The sequence below is a fragment of the Abramis brama genome, assembly GCF_963993115.1.
Source record: "Abramis brama genome assembly, chromosome: 7".
NCBI classification, from domain to species: domain Eukaryota; kingdom Metazoa; phylum Chordata; class Actinopteri; order Cypriniformes; family Leuciscidae; genus Abramis; species Abramis brama.
The window spans coordinates 19,551,546-19,573,339 of record NC_139969.1 but is presented as its reverse complement, the minus strand read 5'-3'; the positions used below and the strand labels follow the sequence as shown (position 1 = coordinate 19,573,339).

Here is a 21,794-nt window from a genome sequence, read left to right as displayed (position 1 = left end):
TATGCCTATATTTTGCATACAAAGTGTAAGACTGAAAGTAAAAGCAATATTTGGAGAAAAGAAATTGTATTATTTGAGTTCAAGTCATTGGAAAATGCAAAACATTTTACACTCAGAAATTACTAGCAAAATTAACCATTAATTACTAAGTAACACTGAATTAAACATGAATTAAGCAATACATTAATCTTCTTTAAGAATTTGTGTTTTCCCATTTTAAGGGTTAAGGTGAACTTAGCTTGAAGCTATACTGTACTTACATGGAAATACTGTTAGCATGCTAGAAGAATATGGTATACGGAAATGGCATTGGTACAGTAGAATAATCTAATACTGGTGAATTCTCTTACTATATGCTCAAAAGTACAAAAGTCTAAAAGACAAAGAATATATACTCTTATTGGTGCCATATATAGCAGCACAGTGGTTAGAAGAACACACCATTCAATGCACCCTAAGTTCAAATGCACAGTATGTTGATGACTGTAAATATTTCAGTGCATATGTAAAAACATCCATGCGAACAGCTATAGTTGAGCACTCATCCCAATTAAAAATATTGGCTCATGCCAAGATATTTTTGTTTTAAATAACTCTAAACATTCTTGATTATGAATTGGTTCTGCACTGTATTAGTATGCATGAAGAGCAGATAGTTATTGTTAAAGATCCTCTCTTCCCTTACAGGCTTTGAAGCACAATCAGTCTCATCACTCTTCTCCATCCCTTATTCTGGTTTATTTTAGTGTAACTCCAGAGGGGAATGGGAGAGACTTAGTAGGAGGACTGCCTTCTTTGCTGCAACATTTATTGTTTTGAGTAATTTTTTTTTATTTCTTATAGCTTCAGTTTTTTTTAGTTTTTTTATAAGTCTTTAATGACCTGAACTGTTCCATTATCGAATAGCGTGACAGTTACTCAGTTAACTTTAAAATAATATTGCTCCCTCAGCTCCAGATCCATAGTAACATGATCCAGATGGGGGCAGACTTACGTCAACATAACATGAGAAAATCATCTTGGATGTGTGAAATGATGTTATGCAAGTTCAACATGAGGTGTAAAACAGAGTCAGTGTAACATTACCTCCCAAAATTGCAAACCAGAAGCATTTTGAAAGCATGACAGACAGACAGACAGACAGATAAGTTCATTCAACATAGATAGTTTACCTGTGTGCTAATCATTCAAGAGCAGTATAACATACTCACTAAATGAGGATAAGGTGGGGAGGGAGCTCCTAGCCTATCACAACCATACATATGGGAGTAAATCTCTCTCCTCTCTATCCCCCCCTCTCTCTCTCTCTCTCTCTCTCTCTCTCTCTCTATGCCCGAATGTGACTTAGCTGTGGCTCTGGTCTGCATGCACAGCAATAGGAAAGCAACTGACACACAGTGATCATCTCTGCTGGCTCCTTGGTTTAATCTGCATGGCGACTTAACACAGAGATTACATCTGCATTAAGAGCACTGTGATTCACCAGCAACTACACAAGTCAAGTTGATTAGAGCCTGATGCTTGCCTGGTGAAGGATTATTAGGAGGATCATTTCTCCAAAGCGGGAGAAGTGATTAGACATCAGCATGCTGTGCGTTTCTACATAGCGAGAGAGTTTATCAACCTCAGCTCTTCCAATGATCCAGTTTTTCAAGCATTCAGTTGTGTCTTCACTGTGCTGCCTCAAGCTGAGCATATGGTCTCCAAGGACTCCTCAACTACTTCAACTGGTTTCACTCTCCAGTATTCATCAGAGAAAGAATTAATTTGAACAGAGAACAGCAGCAAATTAATTAGTTGGATGTCAGGTTATCGGCAAAGTTTGGACAGGTGAAGGTGAGTGCAGTTTCAGAATTTTGGAAAAATCCCTAACGAGAGTGCTTAAGGAGAACCTAGAGAGATGTCCAAACCTTCACGTCTGGTCAAACCCTCCAAGCAATCCCGAAAGGAACCTCAAGGGAACCGTTCACACATGCTGGTCGTCGGGGAGAGGTTGATGAGGGCTGGCAGTGAGGGCAACCTGGTGAGATCCAGACCAACCCAGAAGTCTTCTGCCACCAATCCAGTGGGATCCAATCCAGGTATTACTGCTTCATAAATCTAAATGTTAGCACTATAGCTTGTTATTATATTGATTAAATGTATTTGTATATGTCACGCTACAAAATATTACACATGACCATGTACACGCATACAGATGATTACATTTCCGCCATTAGTTTAGATAGCTCGTCTGAGGAGCTATTGTCCAGTAATTCCTGACTGCAGCACATGAGTGCGCTTGTATAGTTTGGCTGATACCCCCTCTATATGGGGAGATTAAGACAGGGCTTTAACCCTCACTGTTCACTCTGCTGATGAGTTACATTCCCCTCCTCATCATCAAATTCTTGATCAAATCACTTGATCTCATTGGTGCTATCAAACCAGCCACTCTCAGCTAGACTCACTGAGTTACTCATGTTTTTAGAAAGTGTTTGAATATTTAGATGAACACAGCTATATTTGTAAAGCTGATTTAAGATCTCTATGCAATTTCAGACTGATTTTAATGACAATTTATGTTGATTTTATAATCTCAGCTATATTTTAATAAATGAACAATGACATCTGTGTACTTATGTGCACTGATGTATCAACATTTGGGCCCAAAAAAGATTTGAGAAAACTATGTGATGTTCAGAGAGAACAGCAGTAATGAGAAGATCTCTGAGCTGATGTCAGAACAGTTGACTTGCAAGTTTGACAGTTCGGTTATATAGGCAAAAGTTTTGAAGAACTGTCACTGCTCTAATTAGGTCAGTTTAGCAGTTTAGTTTTGCTATACTTATATTATTATTTATTATTTCATTCAAATTTTGGCCAGTTATCAGCCACTACCTTCCTTGTAATCCAAAGTTCCACAATAATAACACACATATCAAACATGCCCTTTGGTAATTTAGCTGAGTAATTCAGTCCAAACTCAGTCAGTTTTGTTGTGCCTTTGGTTGTCAGAATCAGAATGCAAAAAAGATGGTCTTCATTCATACCTGTCAACATTTGGTTTTCAAAATCCGGGAGATTTGTGAGATTTGGGGGGGGGATTTTGCTCGCTTTCGGGTTAATGTTGAGGTGACAAACGGGTTGAAATTGTATATGGTGTGGATTGTGTGAATATAATGCATTTAATACAAGATCTGGCAACTGGTCAACATTAGACAAACATATTGGTCCGATTATTCATAAAGTAGTTTGGGCCATGCAAATTATGGGACTTTCCCGGGAGAAATAATAAACCGGGAGGGGTCTGGGAGATAGGGCTAAAAAACGGGAGAAACCTGGGAAAAACGGGAGTGTTGACAGGTATGTCTTGATTTTATAGAACACTGTCGTCGAAAACGCCCTTTGAAGCTAAACGTTATGTTTGCAAGCCATTAAATGGACAGACTGGAATGATGAAACCTGCAACAATTACCCTATAATTTTAAAGCATGAATTTGATGTAAGCAATAGATCTACACATAATATTCACATACAGTATTCAGTTCATAGGGGGCATAATGCCCTACAGTAACAGCATTAAATAATATTTATATCTACTGTATAACATATATTTAAACCTAAAAAAAAAAAATTTTCTTCTCAGAATTATGAGATATAAGCTCGGAATTACAAAAAAAAGGTCAGAATTGTGAGATATAAACTTGCAATAGAGTGCTACAACCATGAAGTCAAAATATGGAAGACTAATTTGCCCCTGGTTCCCTTGAGATTTTCCTATGGGGTTTAATAATTGGGTTTTTCAGTTTATGAGTAGGCCTAAAACAAAGCCTGTGGTAAACATGATTTGACAATACTTGGACATTTTTTTCAACAACAATACCATTACACCCACCCATACCGAAAACACAAATTCTGAGCCAGTTATGCTTATTTTTGAAAATGTAGGCCTATGCATGTTTCTAACGAGTAAATAAGACAGTTTGGGGTGTGAGCAGTTTACGCTGTAGAACAAAACGTCAAATTATCAAATTATCAAGTTATGTTTGGGCTTTATTTTAATCATAATTGAAAAACCACATTATAAAACGTCATAGGAAAATCTCGAGGGAACAAGTGGCGAAAGTCTTCCAGGCTTTAATGTCATCCCTGTATCACTCTATATATTTTTGAGTAAAATAAGTTCTGTGGTAAGCATAACTTGATGATACTTGGGCATTTTGTTCTACAATGTAAACTGCACACACTCGCACCAAAATGTTCTTATATTGTAAGTTATTAGAAAAATCTGATTTTTTTTTTTTTTTTAAATAAAGACAGCTTCAAAATGTGCTTTTTCAACATGGGTGTTTAGTGTGTGTAATTTACGTTGTAGATTAAAATGTCCAACACTCTTGAAAGGCTCCATGAAGAGCCTTTAACACCCATGGAACCTTTCCATTGCACAAAAGGTTCTATAGAGTGGAAAAGGGTTCTTTAGATTATTAAAATGTTACACTGAAACAAATATGGTTCTTTTCAAAACTGTTCACTTAAAGGTATGGAAGTTTTTTCCTAACATAATTCAAATTAAAATTCATAAATCAAATCATAAATCAAATGCTCAAATTATAAATCAAATTCTCAAACTCCGCCCACGCTACTTTATTGACATTCCTCATTTGCATTTGATTTATCATTTCCGGCTTCCGTTTGAGCATTTGATTTATAATTTGAGCATTTGTTTTATGATTTGAGCATTGACTTATAGATTTAATTATGACAGGTTTATACTGGGTTGATAATGAAAATTAAAAATCAAATCCGAATGAGGAAATGAAATTGCATTTGAGCATTTGAATTATCATTTGTGCAGCCATTTTGAGAGTTTGATTTATTATTTAATATTTTGACCATTTGATTTATCATTTAAACAGTTGTTTTGAGACTTTGATTTATTATTTGATCTTTTTAAGCATTTTAATTTTAATTTTAATTATGTTAGGAAAAAACCTCCATATAAAGGTTTATTGGGGAGCCAAAATGGTTATTATATGGCATCGCTATACGAACACCCCCTTTTGGAATCTTTATTTTTAAGAGTGAAGTATTGTCAAGTTATGCTTATTTTACTCATAAATTGAAAAACACCATTATAAAAACCCATAGGAACCATTTGTGAACTAGTCTTCTGGGTTTTGAAGTCACGGCTGCAGCACTCTACTTAAAATAAAAAAGATTTATTCTTCTTAAAATAAAAAACATTTATTTTTCCATAGACTGATACTGCAGAACTGTCATTATACCAGGTAGGCTCCGCCCGCAAAACATGTCACCAATATTTTTGCAGACTTATATGATTTATACTTATTCATGTATAGTGCCTATTTATTATATCAGTCTCCAGTGACTTTCAAATGCCAAAATACCTTTCTTTCACTTCAGTGATTTTCACTCACACTGCTTAGAGAGGTATGAGATTGAAGGCACAGCCTTAAAACCACTGCCCCTGCTGTCACCCATTCCCTCTGTCGGGTCTGTTAAAACATAGATTTATTCCAGAGACAGCACCAATCCTGCCATGCTGCTGAAGATACAGTACATGACATTTCCACAGGCACAGAATCCAACACAGCGTGGACTCTTAAGAGTTCTTTCTACCCTCAGAGGCTCCAAATGTGCTGAAAGAGATTCCTCTGAAAAACCTGCAGCACCAATTTCCCTCATGAGCTGCCACCTAATTTTAAAGCCTCTTTTCTTGTGGCTATCTGTGCACTGAACTGTAGCCCATGTTTATAAAAAGAATGTATTTTTTCCTATTCAGCTGATCTCCAAATTGCATTTTTAGCAAAAGTTGCACCTGAGATTTGAGGGTTTGTTCACTAACTAATTGTAGACTACTAACTTGTGTGACAGTAGATGAGTTAGTTTCATATTAATGCCGTTTTTCCAGTAGGTGGAACGTTTCCAACAAGAGAATAATCAAACACACTGGCCTAAATGGTCCTTTCTCTTTCTCTCCTAATGGGTTATGTGCAAAAAACCTCCATATTCTGTAAAACAGGTTGCATTGCATCCGATTCAGATCACTTCATAAATATAGAGCTCTTTTACTCAAGATGCCTTCAAAGGAGCTACCAAATATGAGCCTTGTCCATGATCCATGTCCAAAGATGTCCATTGCATATGTCGATTGATATCTTCTTTTCACTAACACTCGGATTTTAAAATTAAATAAAATGGCAACAATTAAAATAGGCCAGGTTAGCTGATTATTTAAAGTCCATATATATTGCCTTCAGTTCATACTGCTGTTAACACTTTCTCTGACAAGCGGATGCGATGAGACATTAAACATAAAGCCTATTAGCATGGGAAAGTCCGATTCAAACTTGTGAATCAGTTTATTTATTTCTCCCACATGTAGCATTAGAAAATCAGAATCATTCTAAGACGGCTCATTCAGACTGACTTAACTTATATTTTCAAACCATAGATTCACAAAATATTACTATATTTATGAAATTTGCATAGCTTTTAGAGGCTATTGCATGGATAACCCCCCACCCACAAATTACCAGCCCGGCCCTTAAGTAACTTCAAGCTAGCTACTTTTTATTTGTAACTGCTTTAAATTATGATTGCCTTTTTTGTGCTAGCTTGGGGAAAAGAATAAGAAATACATTTCAAAAGAAAGTGATGGCTACAGAAGAAATGGTGAAGAAATGCAAGGCTGGAGATCATTTGGGCCCCATATCTGCTAAATTGTGGGATTACATTTTCCTTCTCTGCAACTGTGTGGCAAAAATTAAAAGTTCTCAGAAAAAAAAAGTTCCTCTAGAGTTAATGCTCATCACACCATAAACCCTATAAGAGAGAAACAGGATGTTTACACTACCATTAGAAAACACTTTAGTGACTCCAAAATGTGTTTGTTTTATCATCAAAGCTTAAAATTTCACTAAATCAGCTTACTAGTCTGCTTATTGTACACAGAAAAATTAAGATGTCTTCATCTTGCTATAGTGAACTGAACTTTGATGCTCTGTAGTTATATAACCTCCCCACATCTGCCTCTGATGCACTAATGTAATACAGGAATTAGCCAGATCTTCATGTACCGTTACGTCAGCTTAATCAGCAGGAAGCGATATGGTTTGACATCAGTGTGATCTCACACAGGATGTGTGCATGTCTTGTCCCGTTCCTCTCTGCTGCCCTGTCCAACCTAATTTTTGTCCCTGCTGCCAGCTTAGCGCTGTAGCATTCTCAGTGTTTCCACAGCTTTGGAGCAAAACAGTACAGAAAACACAGAGAATGCAGAGCACAACAACCTCTTCTAAAAATAAAAATAAATCAAATAAAATTGATTTTTGAAATTATGAAGCTTATTTTTTCCCAAAGATTCAATCCTGTGCCACTGAATTAACATTCCTGCCATTCAGTGGCACGTTCTGCATGGAAGAACTGCAGAATGCGGGTTAATATACTGGCCACTTCTGTGCAATTTTCTGATAATGATTTCGATTTTAAAGCTGCTGTGAGCATGCATTCAGTCTAATCTCCAATCGAGTTCAGTTTGTCCGTTTATATAGTTGCTGAGCCCAGGAATATCAGTCCTCACTGTTGAACCACAGATACTTCAAAACTTGAGTGGGCCAAGATCCACACTGCAGAATGCTTAGCTTGGCGTCTTCAGACTGAGTTATTAAAGATACACATCCCCCCCACAACGAAATTGGGCAATAATGAGACTTAGAGGTGACTGGAGGGAGAAGACGGCAGTAGCTCTTCCTCAGGTTGCACTATACTTCTTCTCAGATAATTTATTTCCTACTCATTATAGTCAGGAAAGAAGATTAATTTCAGACCATTTGCCAGCAGAGGCTAGTCTGTGTAAAATAGTAATTCTGTAGAGCTGATTTCAAAGTTTATGTTCTATTTTCAGTTGTTTGACAAGCCACTGACTTTAAGTCGCTCATTTTATTTTGTTTATTTTGAAATAGCCTGACGTGAGTAAAGTCACACTAATCAGACATTCACAATGTTTCACACTATAAGTGTTGTAACTGGCAAGAGTGGTGTGTGGTATTGAATGGAGACAGTTTCCTGAGGTAACACATTAACAAAGGTGGAGGTCATGTTTAATTAAAAAAATAGTGTGGTTTGGTTTGCCTCTTCTCTTTCTCTGCCGTCGTGCCGTGTATGTTGTTTCTCGCTCTTCACACACACACTCAGACAAGGAATGAGATGCATTTGGTGGTTTTGTGGCTTTAGCACCAGATAGCTGGTTTTGCTATTTTAAGGGCATTTTTGTAAGTAACGGTCATGCCAGTTTAGTAAAAGTTACAGTGCAAATTTACAAAATAGGTGACAAGGGACCCAGCATTAGAAACTTTCAATAAGGAGAGAGACCTGACATTAAAAAGCAAAACTAAATACAATATTAACATTCCAAGCTCAAAACCCTAAAAAACTGCTTCAAGGTGCATAATGAGAACAAACTAATGTACATAACTTGAGCTCTTTATTACTGCCCATGCAAGAAAAAGCTCTGTCAGAGGTCTGTACACATGCATCGAGAACAGTTTATTATGTGCATCCTCATCTGAAGCTTTAACTTTTTTTAAATGGCTTTTATTGCACAGCAATGAAAACAGAATACGTCATCTTTATGCTTGGCTGCAACTGTCCTTTTAGATAACTACAACAGATGCTGTCAAATCACAGAAGCATCTTGTAGCTGTCATACAAGGACAACACTAAATTTCCCAATGCTTCAACTGCAGCCAAACAAGCCAGATCTAATTGATCAAAAGCCACTGTTTTTAACATGACACACTGTTCCTCTTTATAGCTAGATATTTGGGTTCATGTCTGAGCCCTTGTCTCGACAAATACTAATGTTTTGAGTGCTTTTTCATTTTCTTATATATCTTTGTAACCACCTGAATCAGAGAAGTATAGTCTGTAAAATTCCTTCTGTTTTAATGCAAGTCTTGTACGATGTAGGTGATTTTAAAAGAATTCATTTTGTAGCTGGATGCATTGCATTGTAGCCAAAAGTTATAATGGGCATTTTCAGCCGTTGATAAATTACAGATTTAGATTACATTTGTCACTGGTTAGTCTGCCCAGAAAGGCTGGTAATTTGGTACTGTACACTGCCTAGTCCACAGGATAGTATTATGTCTTGTTTAGGCACAGCATTAAAAAAAAGAGAGATTTCCTCAGAGTCCCTCATTCCTGCTCTTTTAACCACCTCACCATTGCTCCCTGTCAGAAGCTCTACACAGGAGCAAACAGCAGAGGAACGATCCTTCTCAGGACCATAATGAATTTCTCCTCCGCTCATCTGTGTTGTTTGTGATGTGTGCTGTACACGCTCACTGAGAGTGTAGTGAACCATTGCAGCATGGCAGTCCAGAGGACCCTGCTCCAGGGCACAAGTGAACTAGATCAATCAGCTTGGCTTTGTCAACCTAGGAAAACCCTCCACCACCACCATTACATCTGTGTCCCTCCCTGCACTGTGCTGCTTTAAGGTGTCACATTCTTTTGGCAGCCTTTTTTTTTTTTTAAATCAAAACACTGACTGAGACAGTTCTTCAAATACATCCTTTATGTCTCCTACAAATCAGTTCATGAGTGACTCAGGGGCGTTTCCTCCGAGGAGCCAAGGGAGACAGTGTCTCCTCAAAAAAACTGAATGAGAAAATAATCGATATTACAAAAATAAAACGCAAATATCACAATATGTATAAAGTAATAATTTATAAAGTAACACTGTCCAACAGCCCATTTAGTTTAAACCCTCAAAGGTGCAATTTTCATTTCATCAGTGCAGCTAATTTCATTGGTTAAGGTTACAGTGACAGGTAGGTTTAGTGATCAATGTTTGGTGTGGGCAATCAGTACTGTGATTGGCAGACATGACCAATAAAATCTTAAGAATCGGCTGCAGGGTGGAGTTTCAGCTGAACTGGTTTGGGGGAAGAAATCACGCCCCCCAAAGCATGCGGTGAGTTTGATGGGGGGGTAATTGAGAATGAATGGGGGAAAGTCACGTGAGAGGAGGCAATACCTCCATAGCGCTATGATTGGATATGATCAGTTATGACTGGCCACCGGTGTTTGCTAATAACAAGGGTTTCTGAATTCTACATAAAGGCCCTTTATATTAAAAGTTGTTTATATTTGTTTAAGTCTATTAGTTAAATGTTAAAAGTGATGGCTTCCAATTATTTAAAGGGGAACTAAGCAAGGTTTTTTAGCTTAATTTACCTCAACTGAACAGCTTCGGAGTCACTGGAATGGTTATATTACTTTTTTCGGGTTGAATGGTGGCCGTCTCGCTTCCCCCTAGCGCCTGTGAGCGGAAAAATACATCCTTGCAACTTTACCGCCGGCCTCAGCGTCAGGAAGTATCGCATGATATCAGGTCTCGCGATGTAACAAATTGCTTTACGGCACTGCACACATTTATATGCTAGCCTTCTGTGTATCATACCTCAGTGGACATGGCTCCGTGCGTTCACCGGCTTCTTTGAAAACAAATGCACATGACCAGAGTGAGAAGATTGGAGGAGGAGAGAGTCGCCAAAGTTTTTACGACAGTGTTGTCAAATATCTTTTCCGAAGCTGTAGGGGGAGCTCTACAGAGAAACCTGCGAGCAAAAAGCGAAGAAATGGCCAAACACTGCATAGCGCCGCTTTAATGTTGAATGGCTTTAGTTACTAATTTTATCCCCAGAAATTGATGAAATGAAAAATCCATTTGACATCAGTATCAGTATTGGTACCAGTGATACTGGCCTTCATTCATAGTATTTGATAAAATAAATATTTAAAATATACCGTCATTATTGTTTCTACAATGATTTTGACATTCAGTGTGAAAACATGCTTTACAATATAAAATATATTACAAATTGTAATGTTAGGTGTGATTAAAGGTACAGTATAGCATTTTTCTCCACTAGGGGTCGCTAATCTATTTACAATAACAAAGGCGTAGATTGATGACGCAACATTTGCTAAGAATTATGGATCTTGTCGTCAACGTCAAGCCGACCGATCTAATAATGTTTATGGATGACTGAATACATCGATGTTTTTATCATGACTGTGATATAAAGCAGTTCGGGATTGCTAAGAGACAGCTATCAGCTCCAAACGCGACGCGAGTCCCTCGGATATAAAAGGAATATGGACATTTCATTCTACCGAACTACATGCAGAATTACTACTCACAGGTCAGTTTATTAGACAAATTAAACTTGTGAGGTAACGCAGCGCTGTTTCACTTGGTCTAACATTACACTATCACACTAAACTGCATTTGAATGTGTTTAAATGTATGTGTTAGTCTGTCTGTATGAGACTAGCAGTAAGCTAGATCAACATTAGAATAACATACAGATCATATTCTGACATTTTATCATTGTTGAACTATAAAACATTGATTAGTTTTATGTAAATGTGCTCACCTGTTTAATAAAGTAAGTTACATGTGGGAGCAGTCGAAGTCTCGGACGTGGAGCTCTCGTTTATATACTGTCCATGGGAGCTCTAGGCATCTCGAAAACACCGCGCTGATATTGATTCTCGTTTTAGTTCTCCTTTTTTTATCCAAAGTCTGCTTGCCATGGTCCATAATGTTTGAACGAAACAACAACAGCGTGCAGATAGACATTGCGAACTACAAAGTTGTCCGCGTCAGTCGCTTTGGTTACTATCAGACGGCTCTGGTTCATAGCTCTGGTTGCCATGGCAGCACGAGCGGAAACCAGGGACAACGCGGATATGACGCCATTGGCGGCGACAAAACGGAAATAAAGAAACGGGACGTTTCTCGAATTAAATTACAAATTTCTCCTGGTTTGAAAGTTGTTGGAGACAGTCGGGATAATGTAAGTACACAACTAAAAATAATATATAACATAGATATAGTGATTTTTGCTATTTTTAAAGCAAAAAAGTTACATATTGTGCCTTTAATTGTGCAATTTATGTTAATTTCTTTTAATCAATTGGCATCACTAATACATTGTTTTAGACAGTCTAAAACAAAACCAGACATGTACATGAACACTGAACAAAGCTGAGTGGCGCTGATTTGCAGTCAATTCTCCTTTACTAAAACCTGAAGTCTGAAAGAGTTTCATGAGTGTGTCTTGTATCCTAGAGACCTGGTGTATTTATACCCTCCTCATGGGTTAGCTTGGAAACAGAATACCATTAGTGAAGAGCTTAGAGGTATAAACTTGGCTGTGGCAGCTCTTAAGTCTCTTATTGGTAGAATAAAGCTGACCTGCTCAGGGACTTTTATCTGTGTTGTTGGTGTCTATCTAATGGTGCTGAAAGAGGAATGACTAAAAATATGATGTCCTCTGGGCAGCCCTTCATATAAATGTCAGTTTTGCCCATTGGACTGTATAGTTGGACTGTTATCGCTTTGTTCTCAGTCTTTCTTTTAAATGTTAAAAGTGGGTGGGGAGAAAGTTACTTGATATAAAAAGTGCAGTTTTGAACATTAAAGCTGCTGGTAATTTTGAGACTCTTAACATGTAGATCATATGTGTTATGTCTATCAGCATATTAGAATGATTTCTGAAGGATCATGTGACACTGGAATAATGTCTGCTGAAAATTCAGCTTTGCCATCACAGAAATAAAGTACAGTTTAATAAATATATTAATTTTAAATTGTAATAATATTACAGTTTTTTATCTATCAATATTAAAGAGAATTGTTTAAAAACACTTTAAAACATCTTAACAACACCAACATTTTGAGTGTTAGTGTATAATACAGTATAAAAGTATGTTGCAAGTAGGCATTGTTGCTTTGGCTCAAAGCCTTGTTGATTCTTTCTTTCTCGCTCTATCTGGGGATGGACAGGAAGAGAGGGTGGAGGAACCAGCTACGGAAATTGGTGATTAACTAAAACAAGCAAAACTCTTTCCAATTCATGCAAACAATGGGCAGGTGTTGGAAATATGATATGAAAAACAATGAGGGATGGAATTTTTAGCATCTTCTGAGAAACATCTTGCTATCCCACTTTATTAAGGTGGCAGTGCAGAGATCAAAATAGCAGCTCTACTGCTTTAAACTTTGTTAAAAATGTTGTTGAAACCTCTGTTGTTGTCTGTTCAGGGTCACAGGTAGGGTTTGTTGCTGAAAAACGAACCCCTTGCTGACAGAATGAGAGCTGTGCTTTGAAACGTGAAGGAATGCTCTCATTGGCTTTATTGTGTTCTTTGTCTTAAACCCCTGATGCCTTAACCTGTGTCCAAACCCTCTGGAACCACAAACATAAACACTTCTTAAATGTCTTTGCCTTTTAGTCAGTGATCTCTCGGTCCTGTGTTTGCTGACAGTTTACAAAGGTTAGTCTTACAATAGACCCTCCTTTTTGCTGCATCTCTAATTCACACACTGTCTAACTTACATACATTTCAGCTCTGAAGGGCAGAGAGTAGAGCAGTGGTTTGAAAAGTGAGCGAGACACTCGTATATTTAATAGAGGGAGGCAGTGTGAGCCTCACACCGAGCAGGATGCACATGCAAACTTTCTCAGAGGACATTTACAGCTGGTGAGTTTTTGTAGGACTGAATTACCCCTATAAATGTCAATTTATTTATAGGCACACATTTCATAAACTGTAGTTTGGGATGCTTCGGTTTTATGTTTGTATTGCTGCTTAAGAACTCCTTTGCAGATATTGAACTTTGCCATTGAGATTTATATTGCACGTTTTAACAACCACAATCAGCCTGTAGTAAAAGTGCTACAATTATTTAGACTTCAGCATTTTTGCAAAGCTTTTTGAGTGTGACATTTCAGATTTTGAAAGTTCATTTTTACATGACAAGCATGTAATATATGTTTATGGCACTAAGCGCATGTTATCATACTTAATCTACCTCACTCTGTTGTACTGTTGTATTTAAGGTAAATCCATATTTATGCACCACCATGAGTGATGAAGTATGTGGTCATGTCATATAATTCATATTCAGGTTATTAATTTTCAGGAATTGGGAGCTTGTATCATTTCAGCTGATTAATTTAATAGAATGATCGTGGAATGAAAAATTGGCAGTTGCTAAAAAGGTATCAGCATGGAGCCAAAAGTTTTCACTTTTCTTGTTCCTCTACTCAAAAAAAGTTTGAGTAGTGCTTTATTTTGGCGAACCACACATGTGCTTGTATGATTTAGTAACAGGAACAGTGTTTTGGCTCTGTCTACCTCGCTTTCAATAGATTGACATTGGCATAACGAGAGTGTGAAATGTGCAAGTGGAGTGGTGCTCACCTCATTTGCAGTAAAGATGTTATTTGTGTCATATACTTTCACACATTCTGGCCAAGTGATCGTTTCTTGCATTAGAGAGAGCAATAAAGCAGTCATCTCTGTTTAATCTAAAGTTCTGTCCTTTAGTAAGAAATAAGATGTCTGATAGCTTTATGGTCTGTTGAAAACACTGCAACTAGATGCAGCAAAGCCCTTAAAATGAGAAAACTCTTGGTGATAATATTATAACAATGAGTTTTCTTAATTATGAGTTGTTGTTTTGTTTTTGTTTTGTTTTTTGTATTAAACCAGTTCAGCACAAACTATGGTCTGTTACGGTCTGTTAAAAACACTGCATTGCAACAAATCAAGTGCTGGGAACGGTCATAGCAAAGTATCCTTCCACCAGTATTCCTACAATACTTCACTTTTGTACCTCTAGTGGTTGAAGTATAAAAAAATCTGCAAATTATTTGCGGATGAACATTATTTAGGTAATTATGTGGGTTGGGCTTTGTAGCTTTAACAACTTTACAGCCTCATTAAAGTTGCGATGTAATGTAAGTACCGACAGATCTTTTCTAATTGTGACGTACATCCAAGTTTAATGGATTATCGAAAAAGTGAAAAAGTTGAACTTTGTTCTATCTAACTGTTGTGAATAGATTTTGAAAGGGTCGGTGAAGGGGCGGGGTTTAAGCAGACGAAATTATTGGAGAAATCCAGCATAGGACACCAGAGAGAAGTTTGTCGTTTCACATGGTCTACATTTTGATTAAACATTAGGAGGTTCATTTCTGAAAATTTCTATAGTCAAATAAGATTTTCAATATATAAAAAAATGTATTGTTTCAGAATAATGCAGGATGCCATTTAACATGCTCTGCATATGAGCCATGCTATCAGTAATGAGTTGGCTATGCGCAGACGGTGTCACAGTATTGAAATCAGGGTTCAACTTCAGATATTTGTAGATTAACAGAGATTTGAGTCCTAATGGGGTAGAATGCAGGGCTCTACTGTGAGCCAGCTAAATGGTCTATGAAATAGCACTGGTTGATGAGGCTTAATTGTTGTTGAGGTTTGCTGAAATGCTGATGGCCATGCATCAGCCCAAATCTTTTGAGCCGAGGCATTTGTGTGAGTGAGTGCTGGATGGGTTGCATTCCGATGCTTTGCTGACTTAGGGAGGATTTGTATTTGACGCGAATGTGCCACCAGCGCTGAGTTAGAGAGCAGGAAAGGCTCATTCAATATGTCTAACAACAGCATCAAATGTTTGTTTAATACATTTGATGTCATTTGAAGTAGCAGATATTCATGCAACAGGCACTTGTTTTTACAGGAAGTATACATTTATTGGTACATTGTATTGTGTTTCTACATTTTATTAAAGTGCCCCTATTATGCTATTTCAAAGGTTCCTAATTTTGTTTTGGAGGTTTCCTACAACAGGTTTACATGCATCAAAGGTCAAAAAACACTTTAATTTTCTCATAATATATATTGCACATCACCTAATTTTTCAATGATTCTCAAACGACTCGTCAGATGAATCAGTCTCTCTAAATCCCTCCTTTCCGAGAGCCTACTCTGCTCTGATTGGCCATACAGCCCAGTCTGTTACGATTGATCTACCGCTTACAGCGAGTGTTGGAAACTAAACGCCCATTACCATAACTGAACTTCAGCTCAGGAGGCTTCCTCAGCTCAGTCCTAAGCGATTGTACACACTGTAAAGACAGTAACGATGACGTCGATTTTACCATATCAATCCAAACACGAGTCCGATGATGAAACATTGGAAGAACTAGTTATTCAACCCGAACCTCCATTGCAAGGATGACTTGAGCAGGACGTTTTTCAGTGACTTCTCGTTGTGAGGTACATTATGAGATGTTGCAACTAATTCCTCACCATCAGCATTAACAAGTGTATGTCCATCAACAAACTGATGTGTATATTTCTAAATTATTGTGGTGCACATGCGGGAACTGTATTAACCGTTTCAATAACGGCATGCGTATGCGTAGCTGAGCACTAATGTGAATGACTGATGTAACATTAAAATTTGCAAAACAAATCTTGCTTCCTTTATCTCAAAATAGTAAGAACAGCAGACAATCTGCATTAATCGACACAGTAGGTAAATAGTGGGCCTACAGCAGATTAGCAGAACTATTTCAGTAAGACAGTAATAATGTGAGTTAGCCGGAAACTTGCACAATATAAAACACAAAATTGCTTATTTTGAACACCCGTTAAAATATACACATCAATAATTATTCATACTTACAGGTTGTGATTCTGAGGAGCAAGATGGTCCAAATAAACTGGGTAAATAAAAAGGGTTTTGCAATCCTGCGATGAACTCTGAGATTCGAGAAGCAGTCGTCAGTAAAATGACGTGTTTGAGGGCTGGTGAAGTTGTTCGCGGACAACATACAACATAGAAGGGCATTATACAAATGTAGATTGTATATAGTGACGTAGAACTGTAACGCAGTGGGATTCGAATTACAGGCGACTCGTTTAGATGGTTCAGAGTCGGGAGACAATAACTTATTTATCGTCCACTTTCGACTTTACAACTTTGTAGAATGGTTACATTCACAAACAGCTATTACACACTGCATGAAAGGGAATATTCAAAAAAACATAATAGGGGCACTTTAAAGTTACATACAGTGAGGAAAATAAGTATTTGAACACCCTGCTATTTTGCAAGTTCTCCCACTTGGAAATCATGGAGGGGTCTGAAATTGTCATCGTAGGTGCATGTCCACTGTGAGAGACATAATCTAAAAAAAAAAATCCAGAAATCACAATGTATGATTTTTTAACTATTTATTTGTATGATACATCTGCAAATAAGTATTTGAACACCTGAGAAAATCAATGTTAATATTTGGTACAGTAGCCTTTGTTTGCAATTACAGAGGTCAAACGTTTCCTGTAGTTTTTCACCAGGTTTGCACACACTGCAGGAGGGATTTTGGCCCACTCCTCCACACAGATCTTCTCTAGATCAGTCAGGTTTCTGGGCTGTCGCTGAGAAACACGGAGTTTGAGCTCCCTCCAAAGATTCTCTATTGGGTTTAGGTCTGGAGACTGGCTAGGCCACGCCAGAACCTTGATATGCTTCTTACAGAGCCACTCCTTGATTATCCTGGCTGTGTGCTTCGGGTCATTGTCATGTTGGAAGACCCAGCCTCGACCCATCTTCAATGCTCTAACTGAGGGAAGGAGGTTGTTCCCCAAAATCTCGCAATACATGGCCCCGGTCATCCTCTCCTTAATACAGTGCAGTCGCCCTGTCCCATGTGCAGAAAAACACCCCCAAAGCATGATGCTACCACCCCCATGCTTCACAGTAGGGATGGTGTTCTTGGGATGGTACTCATCATTCTTCTTCTTCCAAACACGTTTAGTGGAATTATGACCAAAAAGTTCTATTTTGGTCTCATCTGACCACATGACTTTCTCCCATGACTCCTCTGGATCATCCAAATGGTCATTGGCAAACTTAAGACGGGCCTTGACATGTGCTGGTTTAAGCAGGGGAACCTTCCGTGCCATGCATGATTTCAAACCATGACGTCTTAGTGTATTACCAAAAGTAACCTTGGAAATGGTGGTCCCAGCTCTTTTCAGGTCATTGACCAGCTCCTCCCGTGTAGTTCTGGGCTGATTTCTCACCTTTCTTAGGATCATTGAGACCCCACGAGGTGAGATCTTGCATGGAGCCCCAGTCCGAGGGAGATTGACAGTCATGTTTAGCTTCTTCCATTTTCTAATGATTGCTCCAACAGTGGACCTTTTTTCACCAAGCTGCTTGGCAATTTCCCCGTAGCCCTTTCCAGCCTTGTGGAGGTGTACAATTTTGTCTCTAGTGTCTTTGGACAGCTCTTTGGTCTTGGCCATGTTAGTAGTTGGATTCTTACTGATTGTATGGGGTGGACAGGTGTCTTTATGCAGCTAACGACCTCAAACAGGTGCATCTAATTTAGGATAATAAATGGAGTGGAGGTGGACATTTTAAAGGCAGACTAACAGGTCTTTGAGGGTCAGAATTCTAGCTGATAGACAGGTGTTCAAATACTTATTTGCAGCTGTATCATACAAATAAATAGTTAAAAAATCATATATTGTGATTTCTGGATTTTTTTTTTTTTTAGATTATGTCTCTCACAGTGGACATGCACCTACGATGACAATTTCAGACCCCTCCATGATTTCCAAGTGGGAGAACTTGCAAAATAGCAGGGTGTTCAAATACTTATTTTCCTCACTGTATATAATTATGAAGAACTAGATTACTGGATCACAAGTCCGTGGCCCCCCTTGGTAGAGATCGTGTTCCAGGTGGGTGGGGGGAGTAGCATTTATCGACATGCAGGGCCCACTCTGCATTGCGTGCCCTGCGGGCCTGTCCGCCACTGGGTCTTTGTACATGCTAAGGATAGAAAGACGGAGCACGCATCAGGTCGAGTGTTGCATATTATTAAATGGCCTATAATAAAATGTGTATAGTGCCATTTTAATGTATTTACCTATTTATGATGTTTACACTGCAATGCCATTAAAATATTCATTATTGATGTAAAGAGTTTTATACTTCTACATTACATTTTAATTTTACTTAATACATTTTAATGCAGGAAAGACAATGAAACATTTTGCTGAGCTATTTCTTAACTTAGTTGAGGATAACAATGTATTTTTGTCTAACCCATATTTTATTTTTATTTTTTCACAAAATTTGCTGTGATATCAAACAACAATTGCTTGACCCCTACCGCCCTATTGGGTCACAGACCTCATGTTGAAGACTGTATAGGTCGAGAAAACCACTTTCTCAAAAAGGGAATGAATTCAACTCCCGTCCTTGAGTTAAAAGTTTGTATCGCCTTTATTATCATCTGTGTAAATGGACATTCACTGTCTGGACAGAAATTTGGGCAGTGATGTGCAGATTTCTTCTTTTTTTTGGAAAAAAGAAAGAATAAAACTATAGGCTATATTTTAAATGTTTACCTGTGCACAACACTAATATATTGGTGTTTATATTACTAATATACAGATGGCCAAGCTAACACACATCGACTCCAATTTTGATTTCATTGGGTCTTTAAAGGATTTGTCACTGCAAACCATGTCTGCTTCAAGGAGGAAATGACTTGAACTATGCTTTTAGTGTATCTTAGCACTCTTGAAAAAAACAAACATTGTAACTTCAAGAGTTGTGTTTGGGCCTTTAACTCAATGCTATAGGGACGATGAATTCAGCCCAGTTTACTGCTCAAAAAACAATGAAGCGATGATCACCAAAACCCAAAGCATTTCACCCAGTGCATCACGTGCAGATTCTGCACTAGCCTGCTAAAGTCTCTGTGTGTGATGTACTTTAATGAGCTCTCCCTGTGCACATGTCCATTTATATTCTGTCCTGCTCTAGAACCCTGGTTAAGCTCAGCTGAAGTTATTCATATTTACACTCCTTTGACAATCTAATGCAAGTTCGCCTCATGAATCATGCTTTTCAGAGAAGACTGCAATTTGTTCTGTGCTTGGAGAGAACAAGATTTTTTTATTATTTTTTAAATCAACTTCACCATCTCCTCAGCACAGCAGAAGTACTGGTAAAACGATGAGTTTGCTGGAACAGTCTGAAGTCATCCACGTCGAGTTTCTGTGTAACATCTCCCCTCACAAGACAGTGCCATTAACAGTTCAAAGGGGGTGCTAAGAATAAACAATTCAAATCAAATCAAATCAAGTATATTTGTATAGCGCTTTTCACAATACAGATTGTATCAAAGCAGCTTCACAGTATTAAAATAAAATAATACAACAAAGTTTGTTTCTAGTGGAATTTATTGATTGATAGAATAAAATTAAATATCCCCAAAATATCCCCAACTGAGCAAGCCAAAGGCAACAGTGGCAAGGAACCGAAAAAACTCCATTCATTCATTGCATCAATGACTTCAGTACCCTGCATTTATTGAATTTTACTTATTTAATTTTCCATTTTATCTTAAGGTCACATTATAAAGTCTACAAAGAACTAAGCACAGTATAAATTTTGCTTAAAACCTTTATTGTTACCGTATCAGCTCTTAGAATAAATTAAGAAACGCGCTTTGGGCTTTTCAAAAGTTGTGACGAGGTATTTTAAAACATGGCGCGAGAAACTGACAAAGCAGATGCAATAACGGTCAAAGACGCCTGTTCAACACATTGATCTATATGTTTAGATCTAAAACAACCTTTTCCCTTTATTTTTTTCATCACCAGGCTAGCTAGGGCGAACAAAGTGCAATCATTTATATTAAAATCTACGTTATTTGACGTTTATAACGAGAGTGAATCTTCAAAAAGATCAGTGTAGCTTACCAATAGCAGATTAATGTTACAAGAGGACATGTCTGTTATCTTCTGAACTATTCCCGAGATGTGTCTAAAGTCTGCAGTCTTTTTCTTCATATTTAATAGCTCTCCAATATGATGATCGTTTGTTGATGAGGAGCTTAAATTCTCTAATGCGCTATTTGCTAATTTCGCTATGCTAATTCAATTGACTCCTCCCCCATTGTAGGTACATTTACAACATGTAGCCTATTAACCCCCTTTTTTAGGTTTTTATTTATTTATTTTTTCATCATCTAAACATTCAAAAGGAAATATAAATAATTTAAATAAAATTACAATTTAAATTAGGCTATATAGTGTATAGACCCCTTTTCAGTTAACAGTTAGTAGCCTAAACATGGTGACGTTTTGGTGGTGGCAGAACGATCCCTCTGGCCGCTTCCCTAGCGTTAGTTTGCAAGTTTTGTTAACTTGTTTTTTAACAATGACTGGAGAAAATCCGATTTTATCTTAATGTGCAAGGTCACTCACTGTCCAGGACTGCGATTGTTATTTGCAAGTTAATTTTAACGGACAGAACCAGATTGGCTGACCCGTACACGCTCAGTCAATGGATGGACGATCTGACAGGATTAACGTTAACGCTACCTCGGTTGAGTGGCCTGACTTCTACACCTAACGTTACCGGATAGATATGCAAGGGTAAAGAGGGCATAAATCTTTAGATACCTATAACTATGTGCTGAATGGCCATGTACAAGACTTGTGTGGTACGATCCGAGGTTATGCCTAGTCAGAGCCAAGGCCAGAAGACGATGTAAAGAGTGACATTACGGTGCAATTTTAATGATTTTCTAGAAATAAAAATTCCAGAAACAGCATATTAATTTTTCATAGATTCTTGCACCCAACAACACAACAAGATGACATTTAATAATAATAATAATAATTTAAGATCCTTATTATGTAGACGAATCTGTGCTGGTTTGTATTGGCCGCCTCCAGTTTTCCCTTTGTTTTGCCACCAGCTAACGCCGTGACGTAACTGTGACGTCGGCTCGAAATTGGTCTATAAGTGGGTGGGCTGAAGCTACAACTTGTCAGCCCAGCAAAGTTGTCACAATCACCAGTGAGAGTGCCCGTCATTATCACCA

General features: G+C 37.8%; 1 protein-coding gene across 1 annotated transcript in view; it reads left to right on the top strand.

The window, feature by feature from the left end:
- The first annotated feature begins 1,377 nt into the window (after positions 1-1,377).
- Positions 1,378-21,794, top strand: part of LOC311086337 (sickle tail protein homolog) — a 60,686-nt gene continuing 40,269 nt past the window's right edge. Inside the window, exon 1 of the mRNA XM_084119155.1 lies at positions 1,378-2,081. Coding sequence (XP_083975281.1) covers positions 1,901-2,081 — 181 coding nt within the window. The 5' untranslated portion in view covers positions 1,378-1,900. The remainder of the gene's footprint in view (positions 2,082-21,794) is intronic.